The 22,071-nt window shown below is 36.1% G+C and overlaps 2 protein-coding genes across 2 annotated transcripts; both read left to right on the top strand.

Annotated features, from left to right (window-relative positions):
- Nucleotides 1-2,457: 2,457 nt before the first annotated feature.
- LOC137743635 (protein S40-4-like) lies at nt 2,458-3,280 on the top strand. The gene has a single exon (XM_068483562.1). The coding sequence runs from the start codon at nt 2,521-2,523 to the stop codon at nt 3,025-3,027; it is 507 nt and encodes a 168-aa protein (XP_068339663.1). The 5' UTR covers nt 2,458-2,520; the 3' UTR covers nt 3,028-3,280.
- A 7,288-nt stretch (nt 3,281-10,568) lies between these two features.
- LOC137742775 (vacuolar fusion protein MON1 homolog) lies at nt 10,569-17,657 on the top strand. Its single transcript, XM_068482723.1, has 14 exons — nt 10,569-11,180; nt 12,311-12,390; nt 12,535-12,606; nt 12,744-12,783; nt 13,289-13,390; nt 13,576-13,697; nt 14,284-14,416; nt 14,544-14,635; nt 14,939-15,020; nt 15,138-15,202; nt 15,346-15,648; nt 15,756-15,847; nt 16,289-16,353; nt 17,330-17,657. The coding sequence occupies exons 1-14, from the start codon at nt 10,692-10,694 to the stop codon at nt 17,423-17,425; spliced, it is 1,833 nt and encodes a 610-aa protein (XP_068338824.1). The 5' UTR covers nt 10,569-10,691; the 3' UTR covers nt 17,426-17,657.
- The last annotated feature ends 4,414 nt before the right edge of the window (nt 17,658-22,071 follow it).

Genomic DNA, 22,071 nt, shown 5'->3' with positions numbered 1-22,071 from the left:
TTCACGTGCCAGCCTGCTCCAGCATTAGAGTGAAACCAAACCGCGCCACGTGGCTAGACACAAGTAGTGGGACACGTGTGCAGTTCCTCGAACCTTCAAACAGGCCCACTTTCGGCCTCTTCATAGGTGAACCCCTCCCCCTAATTCATGTCGCGACAAAACTTGTTTTGTTCTCGTTTTGTGTCAATCCGTACTTTCTATTATATCCCTCTCTCTCCGTCTCCGATTTTTTCGGTCTTGATTCGATGTTCGATTTGATTTATTTGGGTTTTTAATTTTTGAAACCCATCCCTAATAATTCCCTCTATGCACGTGGCGGTCATCGACGGCTTGGAAACAAATGGTATTTGGCTAGATATGAAGTTTTTATGGACCAACCATAGTTTATTTACTAAATGTAAGTAATAGCATTTGGAGTGGTGGATTCATGTGAGAACCATGCATCTAAAATAACTCGCTTTTGCATGAAACTAGCATAACCTTTTTCGTAATCCGTTAGAAATAAATAGAATAAATTGTGAACATGGACATCACATTTACATAATATTTGAGAAAAAAAGTCATCCATACATACACACATAATATTGAAGTATCAATCATGATATCCTAATTGATCAAAAAAATAAAAAAATAAATCATGATCTCCTAATACAATGGTGATGTATTTAACGTATGTATTCCTGTATGTCATAATTCATAAAATCTAATGATTTCTACTATGTTCCGACATAACTTTTGTTTAAAACCTATTAATTTATATATATATATATATATATATATATATATATATTAGAACAATTAACAAAAGTAAAATACGATCATTTTTTTTTCCCGAACAAATAAGATCCTATTCCAAAATGCGTGTAAACCTTTTTTATAACAATAAAAGCAAATGATCGAAAACAAAAATATATTCAATTTCCTTTTTTTCCATCTTCTGGTTTACAGTTACGAAAGATCAAATATGTTAGTTGGGCTAACAAAAAGGATCAAATACCAAACAGACCGCTACGCAAACAATCTGTTGCCCCGGAGTCCTATACCATCACATAGCGATTCCAGTGGGTCCAATAAAAGGAAAGGGATCCTCTTTATGTCCCTTCTTCCTAATTCATCAAGTTTGGAAATACAGGTCATTGAAATTTGATCAAATAGTTACAAACATGGGTTCACTTTAAAAGTTAGGGTAAATTAGATTTTACCCCCTTAGGTTTCGGTGCAATTACAACATCATACAATATCTTTAAAACATTTCAATCTCAAACATTTAGTATTTCTTTTTTTCAATTTCATACAACCGTTAAAAAATCTGTTAAGTTAACCGTTAAGTGATGATGTAGCAAATAAAGAGGCCCCATTTGTGCTGACGTGGCTGCCACATTTGTGTCACGTGACTAAACATTTAATAAAAATTTTAAAATTTTAAAATAATTAATTAAATAAAGGTTTTTTTAAATAAAAAATAAAATAAAAGCCCAGAAATCCCTTGTCTTCCCCAACCCCCTTCTTCGTCTTCCCCCAGCCACCTCGAGCCAACCCTTTTCCCTTTCCCATTACTAACGCACCTCTTCACCAACTTGAATCCCAAATTCCTTATTTATGCATCCAATTTATCCAAGTTTCATATTTGCAATTAAACCTAAATCCCTAATCCAAGTAATTTAATTCCATGATGGGTAAGGTTGAAACATCTAGGCTCTGTCTTCGTCTTCCCCAGGCTCTGTCTTCGCTTTCATCCTCGTCAAGGTTCTCGTTGGCTGGGTGGGAGATGAAGATGATGACTAATTTGGTGGAGATGGAAGAACACGAAGAGAGAGGAAGTAATTGAAAAACACGGTTGTATGAAATTGAAAAAAAAATAATATTAAATGTATGAAATTGAAATGTTTTAAAGATGTTGTATGAGGTTGTAATTGCACCGAAACCTGAGGAAGTAAAATATAATTTATCGTAAAAGTTATAATAACTTTAACCGTTAAATCAAATTTCAACAGTCTGGATATCTAGATTTTGTAGATTAGGAGGATCCCTTTCCTGAGTAAAAACCTCCATCATTAGAATAGTGTGAGGATAAGTTTTTAATTATGACGGAACCTAAGTGTTACACTACGTATTTTTATGTAAATAACGAGAAATTTTATTTTTTAAGTTATTAACTTTTTAACATACATATTTTACTATTTAAATAATAACACGTGATATACTATACTGATCATATTGAAAAATCTCTGCAAAGAATGCATTCCGGGCCCACCCTTGAGATCGAACCTAACCACCTTGAGTGGATAAATCGAAAATCCTACGTGTCAATTTCCCATAATAATTGAAGGGGCCAGTAAGGTAATTTTACCATGATTGAACTCGAAGATAGAGGACAGTCTTATCCACTTGCGCCAAAGCAGCAAGATGACCTCTATAAAAGCCAATCGAAACGCCTTCAATTCTCAGAACCAAAATCAACAAACGCAGAAGGAGACCGAGGGCTTCGAACCAAAACGCAGTGATTTGATCCTCCTCCGAATGGCGACTAGTGAGAGCTACTACGCTAGGCCGAACTACCGTTACCTCTCCGGCGACCACCACCACCACCAAACCCTAGCGTCCGATTTCGAATTCGACGAGTCGGACATCTACAACTTCGGCCGGTCCAACTCGCCGGAGTACCGCAAACCGATCCCGAGTTCCCGCGGCGTCTCGGCAGCGAAGAACCGGCGGGGAGATTCCGGACACCGCACGGACATGAACGGCGGCAAGGCGGCGTCGCTGCCGGTCGGCATTCCGGACTGGTCCAAGATCTTGAGAGGTGAGTACCGGGAGAACCGGAGGAGCGACGATGACGAGGCGGACGGCGATGACGACGTGGAGGGAGGCGTGCGGATCCCGCCGCACGAGTTCCTGGCGAGGCAGATGGCGAGAACGAGAATCGCGTCGTTCTCGGTGCACGAAGGCGTCGGGAGGACGTTGAAAGGGAGGGATCTCAGTCGGGTCCGAAATGCAATTTGGGAAAAAACTGGGTTCGAGGATTAATATTTATTTTTCAGAAACAGGAAATACACAGAGAGGGGGTTGGGGGTGTACGGAAATTATTGGTTAGATTCTTTTTTTTCTTTTTTTTCTTTTTTAATTTTATGAATTTTGTGCTTCTTTTTTTTTGTAATTTGTGAGATCAAGATGATCGTTTTTACGAATGTAATCCCAAATTGGAGAATCGTCCTCCAATTCTCGGAGCTTTTAACGGATCAATGATGAAAAATATAACGGATGTATTATATTGAAATAAAATAGTACCTGAGGTATAAAAGTGAAATGTTTTGAAGATGTTGTATGAAGTTGCAATAGGTCTCAAACTTGATGTGATAAAGTGTAATTTACCCAAATTTTAATTAACATTAAATTTCAATTTCTTCTTAATTTAATTAAGTTATTGGGTTGTTTTAAATTTCGGATGAGATGGAAGTGGTTGATTTTTTGGGTTTGAGGTTTGAAAACGGTAGGTGAGAAATGCAGGTGGTGGGGCCAAATTGGTAAATAAAAATGGAAAGTAAATGGTTGGTGGGTTTTTTATTTTTAATTATTTGAGTGTTGGTGGGGTTGGCATGATATAGAAAGCAGAGAAAAGAAATTGGTGAGAACGACTTGTATTAAAAAATAATGCATAATAATACAAAGGTGTCAAATCTACGCCTTTTCCTTTGCCTTTCAAGTTTTGTCGGGAGTCGATTTCTTTGTTGAGGTAAGTTTTACGCATATGTACGTATATTTAAAAAATGTTTGTGTTTGCAATTTCTGCGAGGCTTCTTAGTTTGAAGGGAAATTTGGTCTTACGGTTACTCGTATTTATAATTAGGTCAATTGGATTTCCTTCAGTAATTTACGCACAAACAACAATTGACAATTGTGTATATGCTTATGAGACGACCAACAAAAGAAAATATTTTCCAATGCAATTGCTATGAGGCTTCTTAGTTTTGTAATGCAAGATATTCAAACCATATGTAATGCATGTTTTAAATTAATCTAATCTACTGGAATGAAAAATCTGAATTATAGAGATATTCTAAACTACTCGGAAATTCTTTAACCTATGGACAACCTTAATTATTTTTGAAATATTCTTATAGTGGGAAATAGACTTCTTTTTATGAGTAAACTTGGTATAAGTCCAATTATGCAAGTCATTATTGGGTTCAGTCCACTTTGTTGGGTTAGTTTCATTCGTTGATTATCCACATCAGTTTAGTTTTATTATCTTTAACTCAATTTTAGGATTAACTAGACAAACTAAATATTGTTTCTCCTACTCCCAGTTCCGTATCTCAAGTTTTTCTTCTAGCTCCATCATAGGTTAAGTGTACTAACTAATTTATGTTGTAAGTACTATATATATACACATCATCAAATACAATGGCTAAGCCAAAAATCGAAGCCAGGAAGGGCTTTGAAGCCATATGAAAGAAATTTGACAAAAAGTAATATCACGAATGGGAGAAAAAAGGTTCATTTTTTAATAGTGCAAAGAAAATTTTTAATTAAAATAGAGTAATGGAGTCACGAAAAAATAAGATTGAGATAATTATATCATAAGTACCAAACTTCTTTATAAGTTCCTACATTGACGTTGAACAAAAATTAATAATCATGGTTCAAAACTGCAGCTATATAAAAAAAAATTAATAATCATGGTTCAAAACTGCAGTTGAACTTTTTTTTATTTTTTTTAATCGGGATTATTATTTTGTTAGGGTTTAAAGTGTTACAGGAATAATTTGAGGTTATTGATTAGTGCACCATCAAATTAATCTAATGGTTCAAATGAAAGAGGACCTTGCAGGTCTTCAAAATAAAGAACTTAGGTGAGCATTAATATATTGTTGATATCATACGATGACATATAAATTTTCTTTTAATTTTTTTTTTTTTTTTTTTTTGTCAAATGATAGATTTGTTAGATTACGGAGCCAACGGGGTCTGATGTGACATCCCACATCGCCTAGGAGAGTGATCCTTATATGTATATTCTCATCTCTACCTGGCACGAGGCCTTTTGGGCGCTCACTGACTTCGGGTTCCATGGGAAATCCAAAGTTAAGCAAGTAGCGCGCGAGAGCATTCCCAGGATGGGTGACCCATCGGAAGGTTCTCGTGTGAGTTCCTAGAAACAAAACCGTGAGGGTGTGCTAGGGGCCCAAAGCGGACAATATCATGCTACGGTGGAGTCGGGCCTGGGAAGTGGTCCGTCCCGGGCCGGGATGTGACATCTAAACTCACGCCGTAGTGCAAGGACATCACTCATCTCCAACATCGTAGTAAAGGACCACTTGCTTCTTTTAATTATTTTAAGAAAAGTAATTAGATCTTCATAAATATTCAAATTAAAAGCCACTTAGTATTATGGTACAATGATATTCCTCTTCACTTATAAGTGAGAGGTCTTAGGTTCGATTCTTGCCAAAGACGAATTTGAACCATATTATTGCTAGCCCATTTTGATGCTAAACCCACTCCCTTCTCATAGTGTAGATAATATTGTTTGTTCAAAAAAAAAAAATATTCAAATTAAAATGTGAATAAAGATGCATAACTCAAGAAGTTTAATTCATGATTCTAAAAAACATTAAGCACTAGTCGGACGGTGGGATGAGGCCTAATGCCTAGGCGGATTTAAGTAAATTTACTATATATCATTAGTACTTTGATGGATTTGATGAAATAAAATACAAGTTCAAATGATACAAATCTGTGGTACTTTAGGAAATATTTTTCAAATATTATATGAATTTATAGTGCATTTAAAAGGGAATAAAGGTGCCAAATATATGTTTAGAAATCATTTAGCTTTGAAAACAAAATATTTGACCAAAAAAAGAAAGTATTTAATCAACAATTTAAAACAATTACATAAATAAAATAAAATAAAATAAAAGGGAGGGTGGGAGACTGGGATGCATAGAAGGGAGGGAGGTGGGGCACCATTAATAACATTCAGTTTTTAAGGTGCTATGTCCCCTCTTTTATACGCGTACAAGCAAATAGGATGCTAGGTGTCCCATTTTAATTGGACAATAGTTTAAAATATATTAAATATGAAAAAAAATGAGACCTAACAATGGGAAAGGGATGGTCACGTGGGGTTTAAATTGAAGAGAGAGAAACTCAATTTTCTCTCTTCTTCTTCCTCTCGTCTTCTTCGCTGGAACTCAAAACCCAGAACACAGACAGTGCTCTGCATTCCTCCTTCCTCACTTTGAAAACAAAAAAAGGAAGGGAAACGCCCAGACCGCCTAGGCCATCCAGTCGCTCGCCTAGGCCGCCCAGATTGCCTCAGTGCCCGCCTAACGCCTAGGCGGCTGCTAAGCCGATTTTTAGAACACTGGTTTAATTAAAGAAATTTAATTAGATGAAAAATAGACACTAAGCACTACGGTTTGGTGGTATTCTTCTTCACTTGTAAGTGAGAGATTTTAGGTTCAAATCTCGTGGATGGCGAATTCGATATCCAATTAGGTTGCCCATTGTGTGGCTTAACCGAATTCCTCCTCCTCTTAGTGTAAATATTTATATTGTAATACTAAAAAAAAAAAAGTTGAAAAATAGGACACACTAAATCCGATTACAAATCAATTTTTTAGACCTAGATCAAATGCAATTTTTTTTTTTTTTTTATCATTTGAGTAATGTGCAGACTGTCCACCATTACATATATAGTTTTTTTTTATTTATTTTTTATTTTATCTATAAATCTTTTGCTTTTTCGATAAGGTTATTTAGTGGATGGTTGCAAGGCATCCCAATTATCCATGTTCAGATAGTTGGTTAGGTTTTTAATTCAATCCGACATCAGATCTTGACAATTAAGAAGACACAATTTGATCACACCTGAAATCTTAATCCCTTCACGTGAAAAATGTATAAAAAAATATTGAGAAAAAAAAAATACCTCCAACAATTATTTTCTAGAGTTGCAAACTCCAGGAAGGAAGCTTGCCTACCAAACAAGTAATGGCCACCCAAAAAACACTATGAGGAATAAAAATACCTACATGAATTTAAAGTTCAAGCTTGGAGGCATTAATTGGTTCAAGTCGATGCAAAGACATATTCGTGCTTGTGTATTTTTTTTGTAGCATAATTTCGTCTTTGTAGTTTTTTTTTTTTTTTTTAATGTTATATATTCAATTCATCAACGAAGTTGAATTTAATTTTTATTTGATTCATACGCATCTTCTCATTTGAACAACCAATTGAATGAAGTAATAATGCTAACGAGATCAAATTTGAAGAGCAAAAATGCAATAAACAACACTTTTGCTTATAAACTTTATTGTATCTAAATTAAACTACAATACATGAACAGTTGTGTTTTTTTCATTTATTTATTTATTACTTTCACATTCATAGATATTAAAATATAAAAAAATAAAAAAAAAGTCAAGAAAATCTCAACCATGCTACTAAAGCCCACCCCCTTTCCGTATCTCCCCACCCCACTTATTTTGTCACCCACTATTAAAAGTAAAAACAATGAAATACAATCTCAACCATGTTTAGATGGGTAGTTCTGTCATATTATAAATTCCTAACAATAAATAAAAGATAAAATAACAATTAATTTTTTTTAATTTGTGGAAAAAAAAAATCATGAATTGGGCCTAGTAATACTTATCAATGGAAATTTTTTGGTGATACCAATGGGAAAGTTTGAGATGTCATTTTGTATCCTAGTTGGAGAAGTTTGTCGTGGGTTGGATTTGGACGAGAGAGTATGTCGCATGCACGGTGTATGAAAAGGCAACACGTTCCAGTCGGGTTGCGCATATGGAGGAGTGGCATGGGTCGCCTCTTCCCGGATCTGCAGGAGGCTGGCCTGCAAATAATGGGTTTGTGGGTTCGTAGTGGGTGTTTTAGCCGTGAGTTTTTTCTTCGCATGAAAGAAGTGGAGGACGACGATGAGCACCACTACCAAAGCAGTGGTTGTCCCGGTGGATATGGAAGAAGAAGAAGAAGAAAAGAATGGAAAGGGATGTAGGGGACGATCTGGGCAGGGTTCTGCTAGTATTCTTCCTCCTTTTTTTCTCTATTTTTTTTTATAAATATTTGATATTTAAAATTGAATTTATATTATCTATAGAAAGATATTTTAGGTCTTACTTTGTCAAAATTCTTTTTTTTTTTTAGGTCATTCAAAGTCATTTTGCAAGAGAATAAAGAGTTTTTATCACAAATGGTCCTTGAAATTGACCCTCACCATCAAGATGGTCCTTGAAATTGAAAATCAATCAATGTAGTCCCTGAAAGTAGATGTCGCAAATCAATGTGGTAATTCCGTCACAATTCTGTTTAAAATTATGTTAAGTGCTGATGTGGCACATAAATGAGCCCCACAAGGTATATGAGTTTTTAAAACAATAGTCTCTGAAATTGACTCACACCATCAAGATAGTCCCTAAAATTGAAAATCAGTTAATGTAGTCTTTGAAAATAGGTGTTGCAAATCAATATGATCATTCCGTCACAATTCTGTAAAAAAATTTATTATGTGCTAATGCAAGTTTAGTAATTAATTAAAAAGTTGTCTAAATACCTTTTTGCACAATGAAATTTTTTCTCCTAGTAGGACCTACTTCAAAGATTTGGGACACTTACTTGCGGGACTACATTGATATACTTTCAATTTCAGGGACCATTTTGATGTCGCAAGTCAATTTCAAGGACCATTTGATGTTGTGGGTCAATTTTAAGGATCATTTGTGAGAAAAAAAAAAAAAAAGACTTATGGGATCTATTTATGTGCCACATCAGCACTTAACATAATCTTTAACAGAATTGTGACGAAATGATCACATTGATTTACGACACCTATTTTTAGAGACTATATTAATTGATTTTCAATTTCAGGGACCATCTTAATAGTGATGGTCAATTTCATGGACTATTTGTAATAAAAATCCGAGAATAAATTTGTAAACAAAATATTTAATTTGAAGTGGTGGAGAAATAAGACATTGGGATGGAAGCAGCAACACTCATAACTAATAGACAAATAAGGACGGAAGGCGTTGAATACTTGGTGAATAAAGCCAAGGACTATTTCATCATTAAGCGAGCGTTAAGAACGAATCGACGTTGTCTTGACACAAATGAATGGATGGCTAAAAAAGCTTGGGCAACAGTTTCCTTTTTGAAAAGAAGATTGGAAAGATCTCAACCGTTGATTATTTAGTGGTGGGACTACATATATAGGGTTTACTTTATACGAGCCCCCGCACCCGTTTTATTTAAGTTCCCGCGTTCTCCTAGCCTCTAGTCTCTTTCATTTTTTTTAAATGTCTCTTTCATAAGTTTTCAAGTTGGAATCATTTGATTAATCAGCTAACACTTTACTGCGATAGCGAAAATTAATAATATTTATGTATTTTGGTTCAAGTTTAAACTCTACTGAATTCTTTTTCTCAATAACTAAATATTTAACTTACTAATGTTATTGCTATTAAATGAGAGATCTTTATGCGTTGTGTCATATACTAGTCAAATATATACCTACAGTTGTTTGGAACCCTATTAGGGCCTTTATTTACTATTCAATGAGATAATTACACGTGGATTAGGAGATGTCTTTCAACGAGATTTCTCATCGAAATCTTGCGAGAAAGATACGAACCACAGGCTAGCAATCATTTGTTGGGCTCGCGAATTACACATGCTCACGGCAAGCATGGCCCAACAGCCTCATTAAGCCCATCAAGGCCTATTATGGAAAGTAGCCAAGCAATAGCTTGTATAGAAGATCCAGCATGATGATGGCACTATTACACCTTAACATGTCTCCTCTTCACTTATAAGTGAGAAATTTTAGGTTTGAATCTCCTGGATGATGAATTTGATATCAAATTAGGTTGCCCATTGTGTGGCTTAGCCGAACTACCCTTCCACTTAGTGTAAAATATGTCGTTGTACTAAAAAAAAAAAAAAATTGTTGTAGACAATATATGAAGTTCATGTCCAAATCCTAAAAATGGAACGCTGACGGTCTAGTGGTATTCCTGTTCACTTGTAAGTGAGGTCTTAAGTTTGATTTTTGTCAAAGACGAATTTAAACTACATTATTGATAGCTTATTGTGAGGTTGAGCGCACCCTCTCTTCCTTAATGTATGTAATATCGTTTGCTAAAAATAATAGGAGGGCTGAGGTTTGTTGTAAATGGGGCACGGGCACAGCACATGTGCAGGAGAGAAAACCTAATTTATTAGTTATCATTGTGAGGCCAAGCCCATTGTGTTAAACTGATTTACAATTTTGAGAAGCTTTGGGCTTGGTCCAAAAGTCCCTTCAACCCGCCCCAACCCAAAACGTATAAAGTCCGAACTTTCTAAACCGACCCGTATCAGTACGCGCCAGGCTCAATTCGGATCTCGGAGCCCCCCACCTACTGGTCAGTGCCGCGTTGGAAATGGAGTAATTTGCAGCAGAGGACACGACAGAACAAACGACTGGTAGACGAACCCCTCTCTCTCTCCTCCCTCCCTCCCTCCCTCTCTCTCTCTCTCTCTCTCTCTCTCTCTCTCTCTCTCTCTCTCTCTCTCTCTCTCTCCCCTCCCTCTCTCTCTAAGCACACTCGATTGGAGCCCTAATTTCTCACTTTAACCAAAATTCGCAAAAATTCACCAAAATTCCCAAATCCTTTTAGTTCTCCATGTCCTCCGAATCGGGAACTTCGACCTCCGGCGACGAAGCCTGGGAGCCAAACCCTAACCCTATCCCCAAACCCCCGGAAGACCAATTGGCCGCCCTCGCATTGTCCGAGGCTGACAGCCATGCAAATTGCGTCGCACATGGATCGGCCGAGGAGAACAACCGCCACGAGATCGAGAACGAGGAGGAGGAAGTCCGGGCTAATTCGGTTGCTCCTGGTTTAGCTGAGGTGGAGGAGGCGAGCGAGGGCTTGCCACGTGGCGAAATCGCCGGTGGTATTGTGTGGGCGAGGACCAATTCGGAGCTGGAGGTTGATGGGCCGTCGAGCCCCAGCAGCAGTGGGTATGCTGGGGAAAGAGGGAGTAGTAGTGCCAGTAGTGGTGCCGGCTCTGGAGTTGATGAGATTTTGGAAGTGAGAAACGATGAGATTGCTGATGGGTTTTCGGATTCGCAAACCCCTTGGGTGCCCGGGAAACGACATATCGATGAGGTATTGCGTTCTAACAACTCCTTGGCGGTGTAATTTGTGTGACAATTATTGCATTGGTTGAATTGCTTGGTCATTATGAGACATGGAATGTAAAGCGAGTTTTAATTGTGCATGAAGTGTAGTATTGAAAAATAAAGTAATGATTGAGAGAGAAATTGGGAAGAGAGTTAGGTAATTTCCCTGCGGACTTCTTTCGGAAATGGTATTGGAAAAAGCTCGAGACTTGATTCATTTGTATGTTTGTGTATTTCACTAATTTCAAACTGTTAGAAGATTTGTATGGTAGGTGTGTTGTTTCAATTAGTTGCCTTAGACAAATGTAGGATATACGTTCCTTTTGCAGGTGCTATGTATCAGACATTGTTGTACGGCTACCTTGGTGCTCTTCTTGACTGAAATAGGTGTAAATAGATTGTTTATTGCTCAATTTTAGATATTAGCATGTACTTATGCACTTGATTAAGGCATACAGATGTTGAATGATAACTTTTTCTTGTCCTTATGATCTTAGTAACTTTTTGGTCTATATGATCAAATATGTTTAGTGTGAGAATGATAGTTGAGTCACAGAGCTGAAAGCCTTGGATTCGAATCAGATAGAGAAAGAGATTGCTCCCTAGCATGGTTAGTGACATAACATAGCGTATATATGTGCTGAGATAATTAGTAATAGGTATTGAATGCAGGATGGTCCTATATGCAAAGTGGGGTTCAGGTCTCTTGTGTATTCGCTAGATTTGTCATACCATTTTCAGATTTTTGTCAAAAGATTAATGTATTTTCCTTGGCTTTTTTTTAATGCAATTCTTTGATTTCTACTGTATATTAGTATGATATATTAATCAGGCATTCTAGAGTTCTAGGAGATTGCAAAACAAAAGCATAATAGAGAATATTGAAAGAGAGAAAGGAAGTTAAAATGCTTAGTGTATTGCTCATTGTTGTGGTATTTTAGTCCTTAAAGTTTGGTCATCAATTATGCGATATTAAAACACATCAGTGTCTTCTTTTCTCTTCATAAAACAATTCAGCCCCATACCAATCCCTTTAATTTCACTGCTATTTTGGATGACAAAGTGATTTTCATTGATAACTGCAATGTTTCTGTTTGATTTATAATTGAAGTGCAGGATGATGCTTCCATATCATGGAGAAAGAGAAAGAAGCACTTTTTCATACTAAGTCACTCTGGCAAACCAATATATTCCAGGTTTGTCTCAGGTGACTCGACTATCTGTTTCAAGAAATGCAAAATTTACATTAATGTCTATGCAAAATAGAGTGCAACTACCAGTCTATATTCTGCATTCGTGATATATTTATGTCTTCTTTTGAATTACTTGCTTAATATCAGATATGGAGATGAACACAAGCTAGCAGGATTTTCAGCAACATTACAAGCCATAATTTCCTTCGTGGAGAATGGGTACGTGTCTCAATCATTCTGAATCGAATCCCTCCTCCAATTTCTTAAATTTTGATTATTTGTCTACTCTTGCAGATGTACTTTAGTCGAATTATGTAGAAAACGTCCATTGATTTTGTTCATTAATTGTTTTACAGTGGGGATCATGTCAAATTGGTTAGGGCTGGAAAGCATCAGGTCTGCTTTGTTACTTTTTTTGCGAAATTTTGTTCGTCAAGTTATTTCTTCTTTAACAGTCCATGATTCCGAGGATGATCATAAGAACTGCCTTCTCATTTTCCTGGTAATATAATCCTGCATGAGTGCTTGTGTATACCATCCCTGAACAGATAACTTTAATTTTGAACTAGTTGATGGAGCTGTGTTGTCCATCCTGACAGTCTTGGGCAGATGTTGAAGTCTTAGTGATATTTGCATGTTATCCTATAAAAACATATTTGACTAGGGACGTTTGGCTTGTATTTTTTGAATTTTCTCATATGACTTGAAATATGTTATGTTTTTGCTAAAATATATATCTTAAGTGTTTGAAAATAATGTTCATGTGCGTGAAAATACCTAGGTGTTACTTGTGTGGAGGTCTAGAATGACATTATTTCACTGTACATCAACTCACAGCTGTAGGCCTTATCTTTATGGAACCAGTTAAATTAAATTGGCATAAAAATATTTGTATGTTCAGGTGATTTTTCTTGTCAAGGGACCAATTTACTTGGTGTGCATCAGCTGTACAGAAGAGCCTTACGAGTCTTTGAGGGTGCAATTGGAACTTATTTATGGTCAGGTAGCATTGGATCTTCCCCTTCCGCAAAATTCTTTATGCATTAATATGTTTGACTGTTAGGTCATATTTGTTAGTGATTTATTGAATAACCAGAATATTGTTTATGTACTTTCCCTTTTATAGAATAAAAATAGCCTATATTAGTAACTGCACTTCATTTAATTAGTCACGGTATGTGGATGCAGATGCTACTTATTCTTACAAAGTCAGTAAATAGATGTTTTGAGAAGAATCCGAAGTTTGATATGACACCTTTGCTTGGAGGAACAGATATTGTCTTCTCTTCCCTCATCCACTCTTTCAGTTGGTTTGTTTCTCTGCTCCCTTTGACATGCCTAACTTGGATATGAATTTTCTTTTGGTGTGAAAAACCATCCAATAAACTCATATGATAGTCCCTGTTTTTAGATGTTTAGATGTTTGCAAGAGCACAAGTAGTATCCCTACATTACAGATATTGTTATTTTGGTGATGAACTATTGTAGTAGTGATAGTAACAGATCATCCAATGTATGTGAAGGGCTGCTTCCCTGGCTGAATTTTATGATCATTTCTAACCTGGTCTGTTTTAAACTGATTGGTCACTTTGAAATAGTATAAAAGTTCTGAATAAAAACCTTTTGTTCTAAAAGCATTTAGAAAAAAAATTGGTAAAACCAATATGCTCTTTAATATGAAGTTTACATAAGCAAAGTCATTCGTATCTTGAAATTATGATATATATCTGTTTTTTTCTCATTTATTTGTTTGTGTTATGACTATTAATGTTTTCTACTTGGTCCTGTTATTACAGGCTGCCAATGTAATTTCCGTTCACACATGCCAAAAATTAAAATTACAAAACCTAAAGCAGAAGATGCTTATAGTACTACTACTTGTTTCTGTGTTTTCAGGAATCCTGCCACATTTCTTCACGCATACACTTGTCTTCCCCTTGCTTTTGCGACAAGGCAAGCTGCAGGTGCCATATTGCATGATGTTGCCGATTCTGGTGTTCTCTTTACAATACTGATGTGCAAGCACAAGGTTCTGTCCTTATGTTAATACTTGAGGAAATCTCTTTTTAAGAATATTTTTTTTAAATATTTTTCATGGCGCAGTTGAAAAATCTTTTACAACTTAGTGCACCGTAACAACTTGAAATGGATTGCAGGTTATCAGTCTTGTTGGTGCTCAAAAGGCCTCTCTTCATCCTGATGACATGTTGCTGCTTTCCAACTTTGTCATGGCATCAGAATCATTTAGGCAAGTAGATTAAATTGAATAGGCGTTATGTCTTCCTTTTGGAAACTTACAGGGGATCTGGGATTGAAACTAGTACGATATGATACACTAAATACTAACCAGCTACTAGTTTCAATTTCCAATCCCATGTACTAGTGTCAGTTTCCAATCACGAGATGTCCCATTTTAAAGCACAGGATCATACACAAAAAGTATATGGTACTTTCTTTTCTACTACCATGGTTTCAATTGTGGGTGATTATGTTTTATAGACATTTTCTGCTGCAATAGTTGTATTAATTTCTTCTTTTTGTCTTAATGCAGGACATCTGAATCTTTCTCTCCAATTTGCTTGCCTAGATATAATCCCATGGCATTTTTGTACGCTTATGTCCATTATCTTGATGTGAGTCGCACTTAGGTAGATGACTTGTGTAAATTTAAGTGTACACATTATATACTTTGCCTCATGTTAAGCTTGTCTACTTAAAATATCATGACAAAATACACTTTCTTGTGGCAGGTTGATACATACTTGATGTTGCTTACTACTAGTTCAGATGCCTTTTATCATCTCAAGGATTGCAGGTATACAATAAATTTAGTTTGAAAAAATGATATTTGTGCTGTAGGAGTTCTTCATGTGGCAACATCCTAGCCCATTTCATAGATTGGTAACTTTTTAGCCCAGTTTTTTTTCTCCCTGCATAATTTTGTCTCTGATCTTTTAGGATTCGGATTGAATCGGTCCTTTTAAAGTCCAGTGTACTAAGCGAGATTCAGAGATCCATGGTAGATGGTGGGATGCGTGTTGAGGAGTTGCCTCTTGATCCTTTGCCACGTTCTGGATCTTTTTCTCCTCATTTGGGTCAACATACAGTTCCAACAGATTCTCCTGACAGATTCAGGGAACCATATATTGGCGTAGGCGGTCCTGCTGGACTTTGGCATTTTATATATCGGAGTATATTTTTGGATCAGTATGTATCCTCTGAGTTCTCACCACCAATAAGTAGTCCTCGTCAGCAGAAAAGGTGACAGCTGAATCTAACAGTACATTTAAGCATAAAATTGAATCTCCCACAATGAAGTCGTATGTCACTTTTTGTTGTAGAAAGATAATTAATTCTTCTTCTTGCAGATTATACAGAGCGTACCAGAAGCTTTATGCTTCCATGCATGACAAAGGAATTGGGCCACACAAAACCCAGTTTAGAAGAGATGAGAACTACGGTACTTTTGAATATATGCTGCTTCATACAAATGCAGAAAGGAAAAGTTGAAACACTGAAATTTTTTGATTTTCTTGACTGAGTCTCATTGCTACATAGTCCAAACTTTGGTGTTTTAAGTATGATTGTACTATTTCAAACTTGAATATTGATGTCGTTTTTTCAAAAGACCAGCATCTAGTAGGCCAGTACTCAAGGTATTTTGAAGTCATAGTTTTTCAGCTAGCCGTTTGTTAGTTGATCCCTTGACATTTATGACTGTAATTAATAAAAAAACCTATGGTAATCAAGCTTGACCATTACTGTGCGTCATTTTTACTGTTGCACATTACATTTTTATATAGGATACCATGGTTGACATTTGCTTCGATTACATCAAACTTGTGTTGACATGCTTGATGATGCTTACCTGATGGAGTTATATGATCATTTGTTTTGTCAGTTTTACTATGCTGGGTCACCCAGGACTTTGAGCTTTATGCAGCTTTTGATCCACTTGCAGACAAGGTAAGTTTTATTGTTTCCTACCCTTTTCCACTATGCAATTCTTGTCCACTTTTACATCTGCCAAAGGGAATAAAAGGGAAAGAATTGATGCTTTTTACTTGCCTTGTTTGGTTTTATTAGACAAAAGGGAGGGAAAATTTTTTAGTAAAATTCGTGGGTCCCAGTTTATGTTAAGTAATATAATTTGATCACCCCCTCCCGCTCCCCCCCCCCCCCCCCCACCCTTCCCCCCGCCACCTCATTTCTCGGCCAAACCTCCCATGTTGAGTGAATTGCAAATCGTTGGCCCAGTGAAGGGGAATAAATGCAAATCCTTGCCCTTCCGTCCTAATTTGTTCGTTTTCCCATTTCTATAAACCGAATATAGATTTAGGGATGAGTTGACAAGAAAGGGGTTTTTCTGAATGAGGTTTATCACTTGTGGGAACCGTTGGGCTAAATGCAAGGCCAGAAAGATGATTGCTTATCCGAAGGGCATTATAGTGTTTATCTCATAGGATAGGTGTTGAAATGTGTTTCTGGTTAAGCAGCAGAATAAATGGGCAATGCTAGAGCTTGTCACAAGTGTAATCAACTCATTGGTTATCAACGTTTGGTATGCCCTGCTTATTACCAATAGGCCAACAAAATCTCAAACCGAGTTAATGGGATTGGAGACACTCATAGACAAAAGGAGAAATCATGAAACAGAACACCTTAGAAGATACGAACTTGTAGCAAAGTAATAAATAACGGCAATAATGTGAAATGAAGCCGGTGAAAGAATTTGAAGAAAATGAATGTCAGGGCTCCTGGGAGAAAATTGGCTAGGACTTTTATCCTTTGACAAAAGATTTTAATCTCATGTTATTTTTGTTTTGGCTATAATTAATATTTCTTGGAGAAGCCATTTCAAGCTGAATTGGATTTATCCTTAGGTGCATTTTGTTTATTTTCTTTAGATGCCTTCTCAACTTATATTCGTACCGGTTTTCAGGCATTGGCAATAAAGACTTGCAACCGGGTTTGTCAGTGGGTAAAAGATGTGGAAAACGAGATTTTTTTGCTAGGAGCAAGCCCCTTTTCATGGTGATATCCCTTTATATTCTGTAATACTACTGCCTGTACCATAGTTCTGTTCATTTAATAAAATTCAAATCGTCATTTTTGTCATACGCATTTGAATTAGCAGGTGATGTTGGCTCGTAACTTACCACTTTGTTGCTTCAGCTTCAAAAGGTTTGCATTTGCATTTGTCACAGATGTAAAAGCAGTTGCATAAAGAATCCTTTTAACACACGGTTATAAGTTTTTTCACACGCAAATGGCTCCGTTCCGTCTCCTGATGTTTTTATCTTTCCCGGATTGAGGTCTGAAATGTTTGCAAGACCTTTTAGGATCATTTTGTCCGTGTCGCTTGTGCCATCCTGCTATCACAAATTGAGCCCTGTTTCTCTTCTCGTTTAGTTTGTTTGGAGAAACCTTGTTTTCGTAGATCGGTTTAGGGTTAACGTATTAAATTACCATGAACAATGCCCTAATCAGCTCTGCACATTTTGTACTCGTTGCGTTGTATGTTTTTGTTTCTTCTTTTTGTTCTTCTGGTACACAACAGGCATTCCTTTTAGAGTATCCAGGATCATGATCCTTGATTGCCATTCATTTCCAAAGCCATAGTTTATGTATTTAGGGTCTGTTTTGCACTCCTTCTGGAAGGGCTAAAAGCGTTTTCTAGATGAGTGAAAGTTTTTTAGCATGTGCTTTTTCACGAAGCATTTTCAAGTGCTTTTCTGCGAAGCACTCAGTTTATAAAATGGCATATTTGCTTTATACATAAGCATATCCCGGAACCCGTTAATCAATCATAATTAATGCCGATTAACTATACTCGCCTTCTTTAATTAATGTTAATAAAATCACATTATGTGGCAGGTGGAGTTCATCTGTAACAAGAATTATCGCCTATCACATTAGGTTATGCAATACCAATATGCTTATATTTAAGTCCAGAAATAGTGGTGAGTTAAGCCCAAGAAGCACCGATACATTGGAGAGGTCCAAACTTTCGAGTGCATTGGAGATGGCCTAAGAAGAACCGTGTCGATGTCCTAAGAAGCACCGACACGGTCGGAAAATGTGATCTTTTTGGTCTTATTGTTGTTCCTCTTTGAAGACGCTGTGCTCCATACAGAACTTGCTCCAATGACCAAGAGGCCCTCTCTCCTCCTTTTGCATTGACTCCACCACGCGTGGTTTTTGCAGCGTATTTCCTTTAACAAGGTCTGATTTTTCTTTCTTTCTTCTTCTAGCAACGAGTATTTATCAAATATAGCAAAAAATTAACTCCTAATTTCAAAAATATCATTTTTTATAAATAAAAAAAAATCAAATATATCCAAAATTTCACTTAAATAGACATAAATACTCTCAAATTTAACAATTAAATAAATCAAAAGCCTTTTAGTTACTGTCGCCTCAAACTCCGGTCCAACTTCACCTTCGCTTCTACACTCCACCACCACAATCCTTTCCACTTCGACCCTCTCATCATCGACATTGAGCACTACTACGGTTACCGTAAGTGGGAGCAATAGAATTTCAATCATGCCTTCAACGCTTTTTTTTCTTACTAATATCATTTTTAGTTTTAAATATAAAAATCGTTTTTAAAGTTAATCCACATGTATTGTGAGACCCATGTGGTGCCATATCATCATACTAACGTAGCAATTGACAGAGTTTTCATGAAAAACCTAAAATGATCACGATGGACAAATTCAAAAAAAACTAAAATGGTTCACGATAGACAAATTCAAGAACACTACTATTAATTATCATTAATTGTTAAAAACCAGATTAAGGAGTTATATCAATGTCACGAATCATTTTGGCTAAAAAAACCTTTAATTTATTTGATTGTTAAATTTGAGGGTATTTGTGTCTATCTAGGTAGAATTTTAGATATATTTGATAGATTTTATAAGAAGTGGCATTTTTGAAATTAAGGATTAATTTTTTGTTATATTTGATAAATACTCTTTTTTTGCAACAGCAACTTAAACAGTAAAGTAAGTAAATTAATTAATTAAGGGTGTATTAATGGAGGAGGAATGGTCGTTCTGTGAAAAGGAAAGGAATCCTCTCTAGATCCTTTCCACTTAATCTTCATCATCAAACAATCCGGGCCTTTAAAATTTGATCGGCTAAAATTATTATAATTTTTAAAGTGAGCCCATGTTTTTAGCCATTAGATCAAATTTCAAGGACTCGAATTGTTTGATAAGGATGATTAGGTGGAAAGGATCGAGAATCCCTTTCCTTGTGAAAATTGGAGACTTGAAAGCTCCTGTCATCAATTAAAGTGGTCCACTTGAATTCTACTCATACCCTTCTACTCTCTCTCTCTCTCTCTCTCTCTCTCTGTGGGTACTTTTTTTAGTGGGTGTGATGTAAATTGTGTAATGAAGTGGTTGTGAGGCCTTGTGCCTTTGACTATTGTTTAGTGAGAACAATATGTTGGATTCACATCATTAAGTAGGGTTTTGTTAATTAAACATTTGTATTTAGGCTTCACAATAAATGTTAATTAACATCTTGGACTTTAATCCAACAACTGCGAGACATAAATTGATCGATCCACGTTAATTGGTCATACAATCAATGCTACCTGACTAAACAATCGAATCGCTCTATCAACAGTTGCAGTGACAAAATCGCGCGACTAAAGCTTGCTACTTAATTCAAAATTTGTGTGCTAAAATTGAAAGTAGTCATTTTAGTTTCAATGGAAAAAATTTATCCAAAAAAAAAAAAGAAAAGAAAAAAAAGTTACCTTTCACACGTTGAGTTTTAACTTTTAACAAAAAGTTTAATGGAATTGGTAGTAGCTGTCACAATACAACTTTATAAAGTGTGACAATTCCAACTATTTGATAGAGTCAAGAATGAGACTGATGATGCATAAGGGCATTATTCCAGTAATTTTAAAGTGAAACGATAACAATTTTATTAGAATATTAAGAAAAGAAATAAACTTCAAGAAAACATCTTGGATTAAATTTGAGGGTCCTAAAATAAAGACAAAAGCAAAAAATAAGGTCAGCTTGTTCAATCTAATGACGCAACATTGGTTGATATACGGGCATGAGAAGCAGCAAAGGAATACAACCAGCATTCCAAAGTCGAAAGAACTTCAATCATCGCAATTAGAAATTTAATCACTTTATAATCCGCCACATGAAAGAATCCGCACACAAAACCATAAAAAACAATTAGTAAAAAATAAACACTATTTCAATTGGTACTATAACATGGTGGTATGATCATTTTCTAGTTTTTCTTTCCTTGCATGCCTGTATAAACAGACTCCATTGACTTTTGATCAAATCATCAATTCATCTTACCTTCACCAGATTCAACAAAATAATTTTATTAAAATTATCATTTTATAAATTTCGAAGATGACACATCATTAAATGCGTAATTAAATTCCATGATCATCTTCCAACAAGAAGAAGATTTAAAAGTTAAAGAATTTAATTGAGTGGGAAGGCTTTTTCAAACTTTTTCATTTACTCGACCCCATCTTCTTTGTGGACTTATTTGGTATTTTGGGTTCGAACCCCGCGTTTTCCAACTCCCTTCGTCAAACGTATTATTAACTCGCCAGTGGCATTTCCGTTATTTCACGTCAGTCAAACATCATCAATTTCGGAGATTAAACAAGTTTTATGTTTTTGTTTTGTTCCCCGCTTTTACTTGTCCGTGTACCATGACCATAACACCCTTGGACAAATGGCACAACTTTGTAAAAATTCAGGGGTATTTTGGTCATTTGACAGCACATACATGCATGCCATGAGTGCACCACCGGCTGGCCGGTGTCGACTGTGGAGGCCACACATATACTCGGTTTCTGTTGTTTTGACACGGAACAATTGGGAGTAACGCTACATGTATCATATTTTTATTATTGTATAAAAAATTATATTACCTAACAAATGACAATTAACGCGTCATTATCAACACGAAAATTATAAATAAGAACGGATGCATATAAGATAAGAAAAGAGATGTCCGAAAATCATTTTTCAAGAAATAACTTATACATGGATGCAAAATAAAAACAAAAGGATTTTTCTTTCTTTTGTTTAAAAGTCTGAAGGGAGATAGTACATCGTGTTGTTAACAAGGGCAAACCCGATCCTCTTGCCCAAGGATCCTAGATGGAACCCTAGGAGAGCCGCCTGCTCTACCTAATGACCATGTACTATTCACACTAAATATGGTCAATTGCACACTCTATCTTCTCTACGTTCTTGACAATCAGTTTTTGTCTTAGTAAAGTCTTCCAGTTGCATGCTATGGCCAAAAAAAAACTAGTATCATATACTGTGACCAATTGTTACAATCATAAAATATGGACACTCCCGTTACCTAAAATCAGTCATTTTTGTGTTTCTAACATGTTGGCATGTGACTGATTTTTGCAAGAAATTTCACATATATGGAGCATGGAAGACACATTGATGTTTTAACTAATAAGATTATGAAACCAAAAGGTACAATGTTAGTGATGTCATAGAAGAAGTGAGGAGTAGAAAGAGTATCACCATTGCCAAGAAATTTGGCCATTAAAGTTGCCTGAGTAGTAGCATCTCTTCTCTGGATATGCTTTTGATTGATGCAGCTGCATGAGGTTTAAATGCAGAGGTTTAATGCCTGCAGGGTAGCAAATAC

This window comes from Pyrus communis, chromosome 8, assembly GCF_963583255.1.
Source record: "Pyrus communis chromosome 8, drPyrComm1.1, whole genome shotgun sequence".
Lineage (NCBI taxonomy): Eukaryota > Viridiplantae > Streptophyta > Magnoliopsida > Rosales > Rosaceae > Pyrus > Pyrus communis.
The sequence above is the reverse complement of the archived record's forward strand: the minus strand, read 5'-3'. Positions and strand labels throughout refer to the sequence as shown.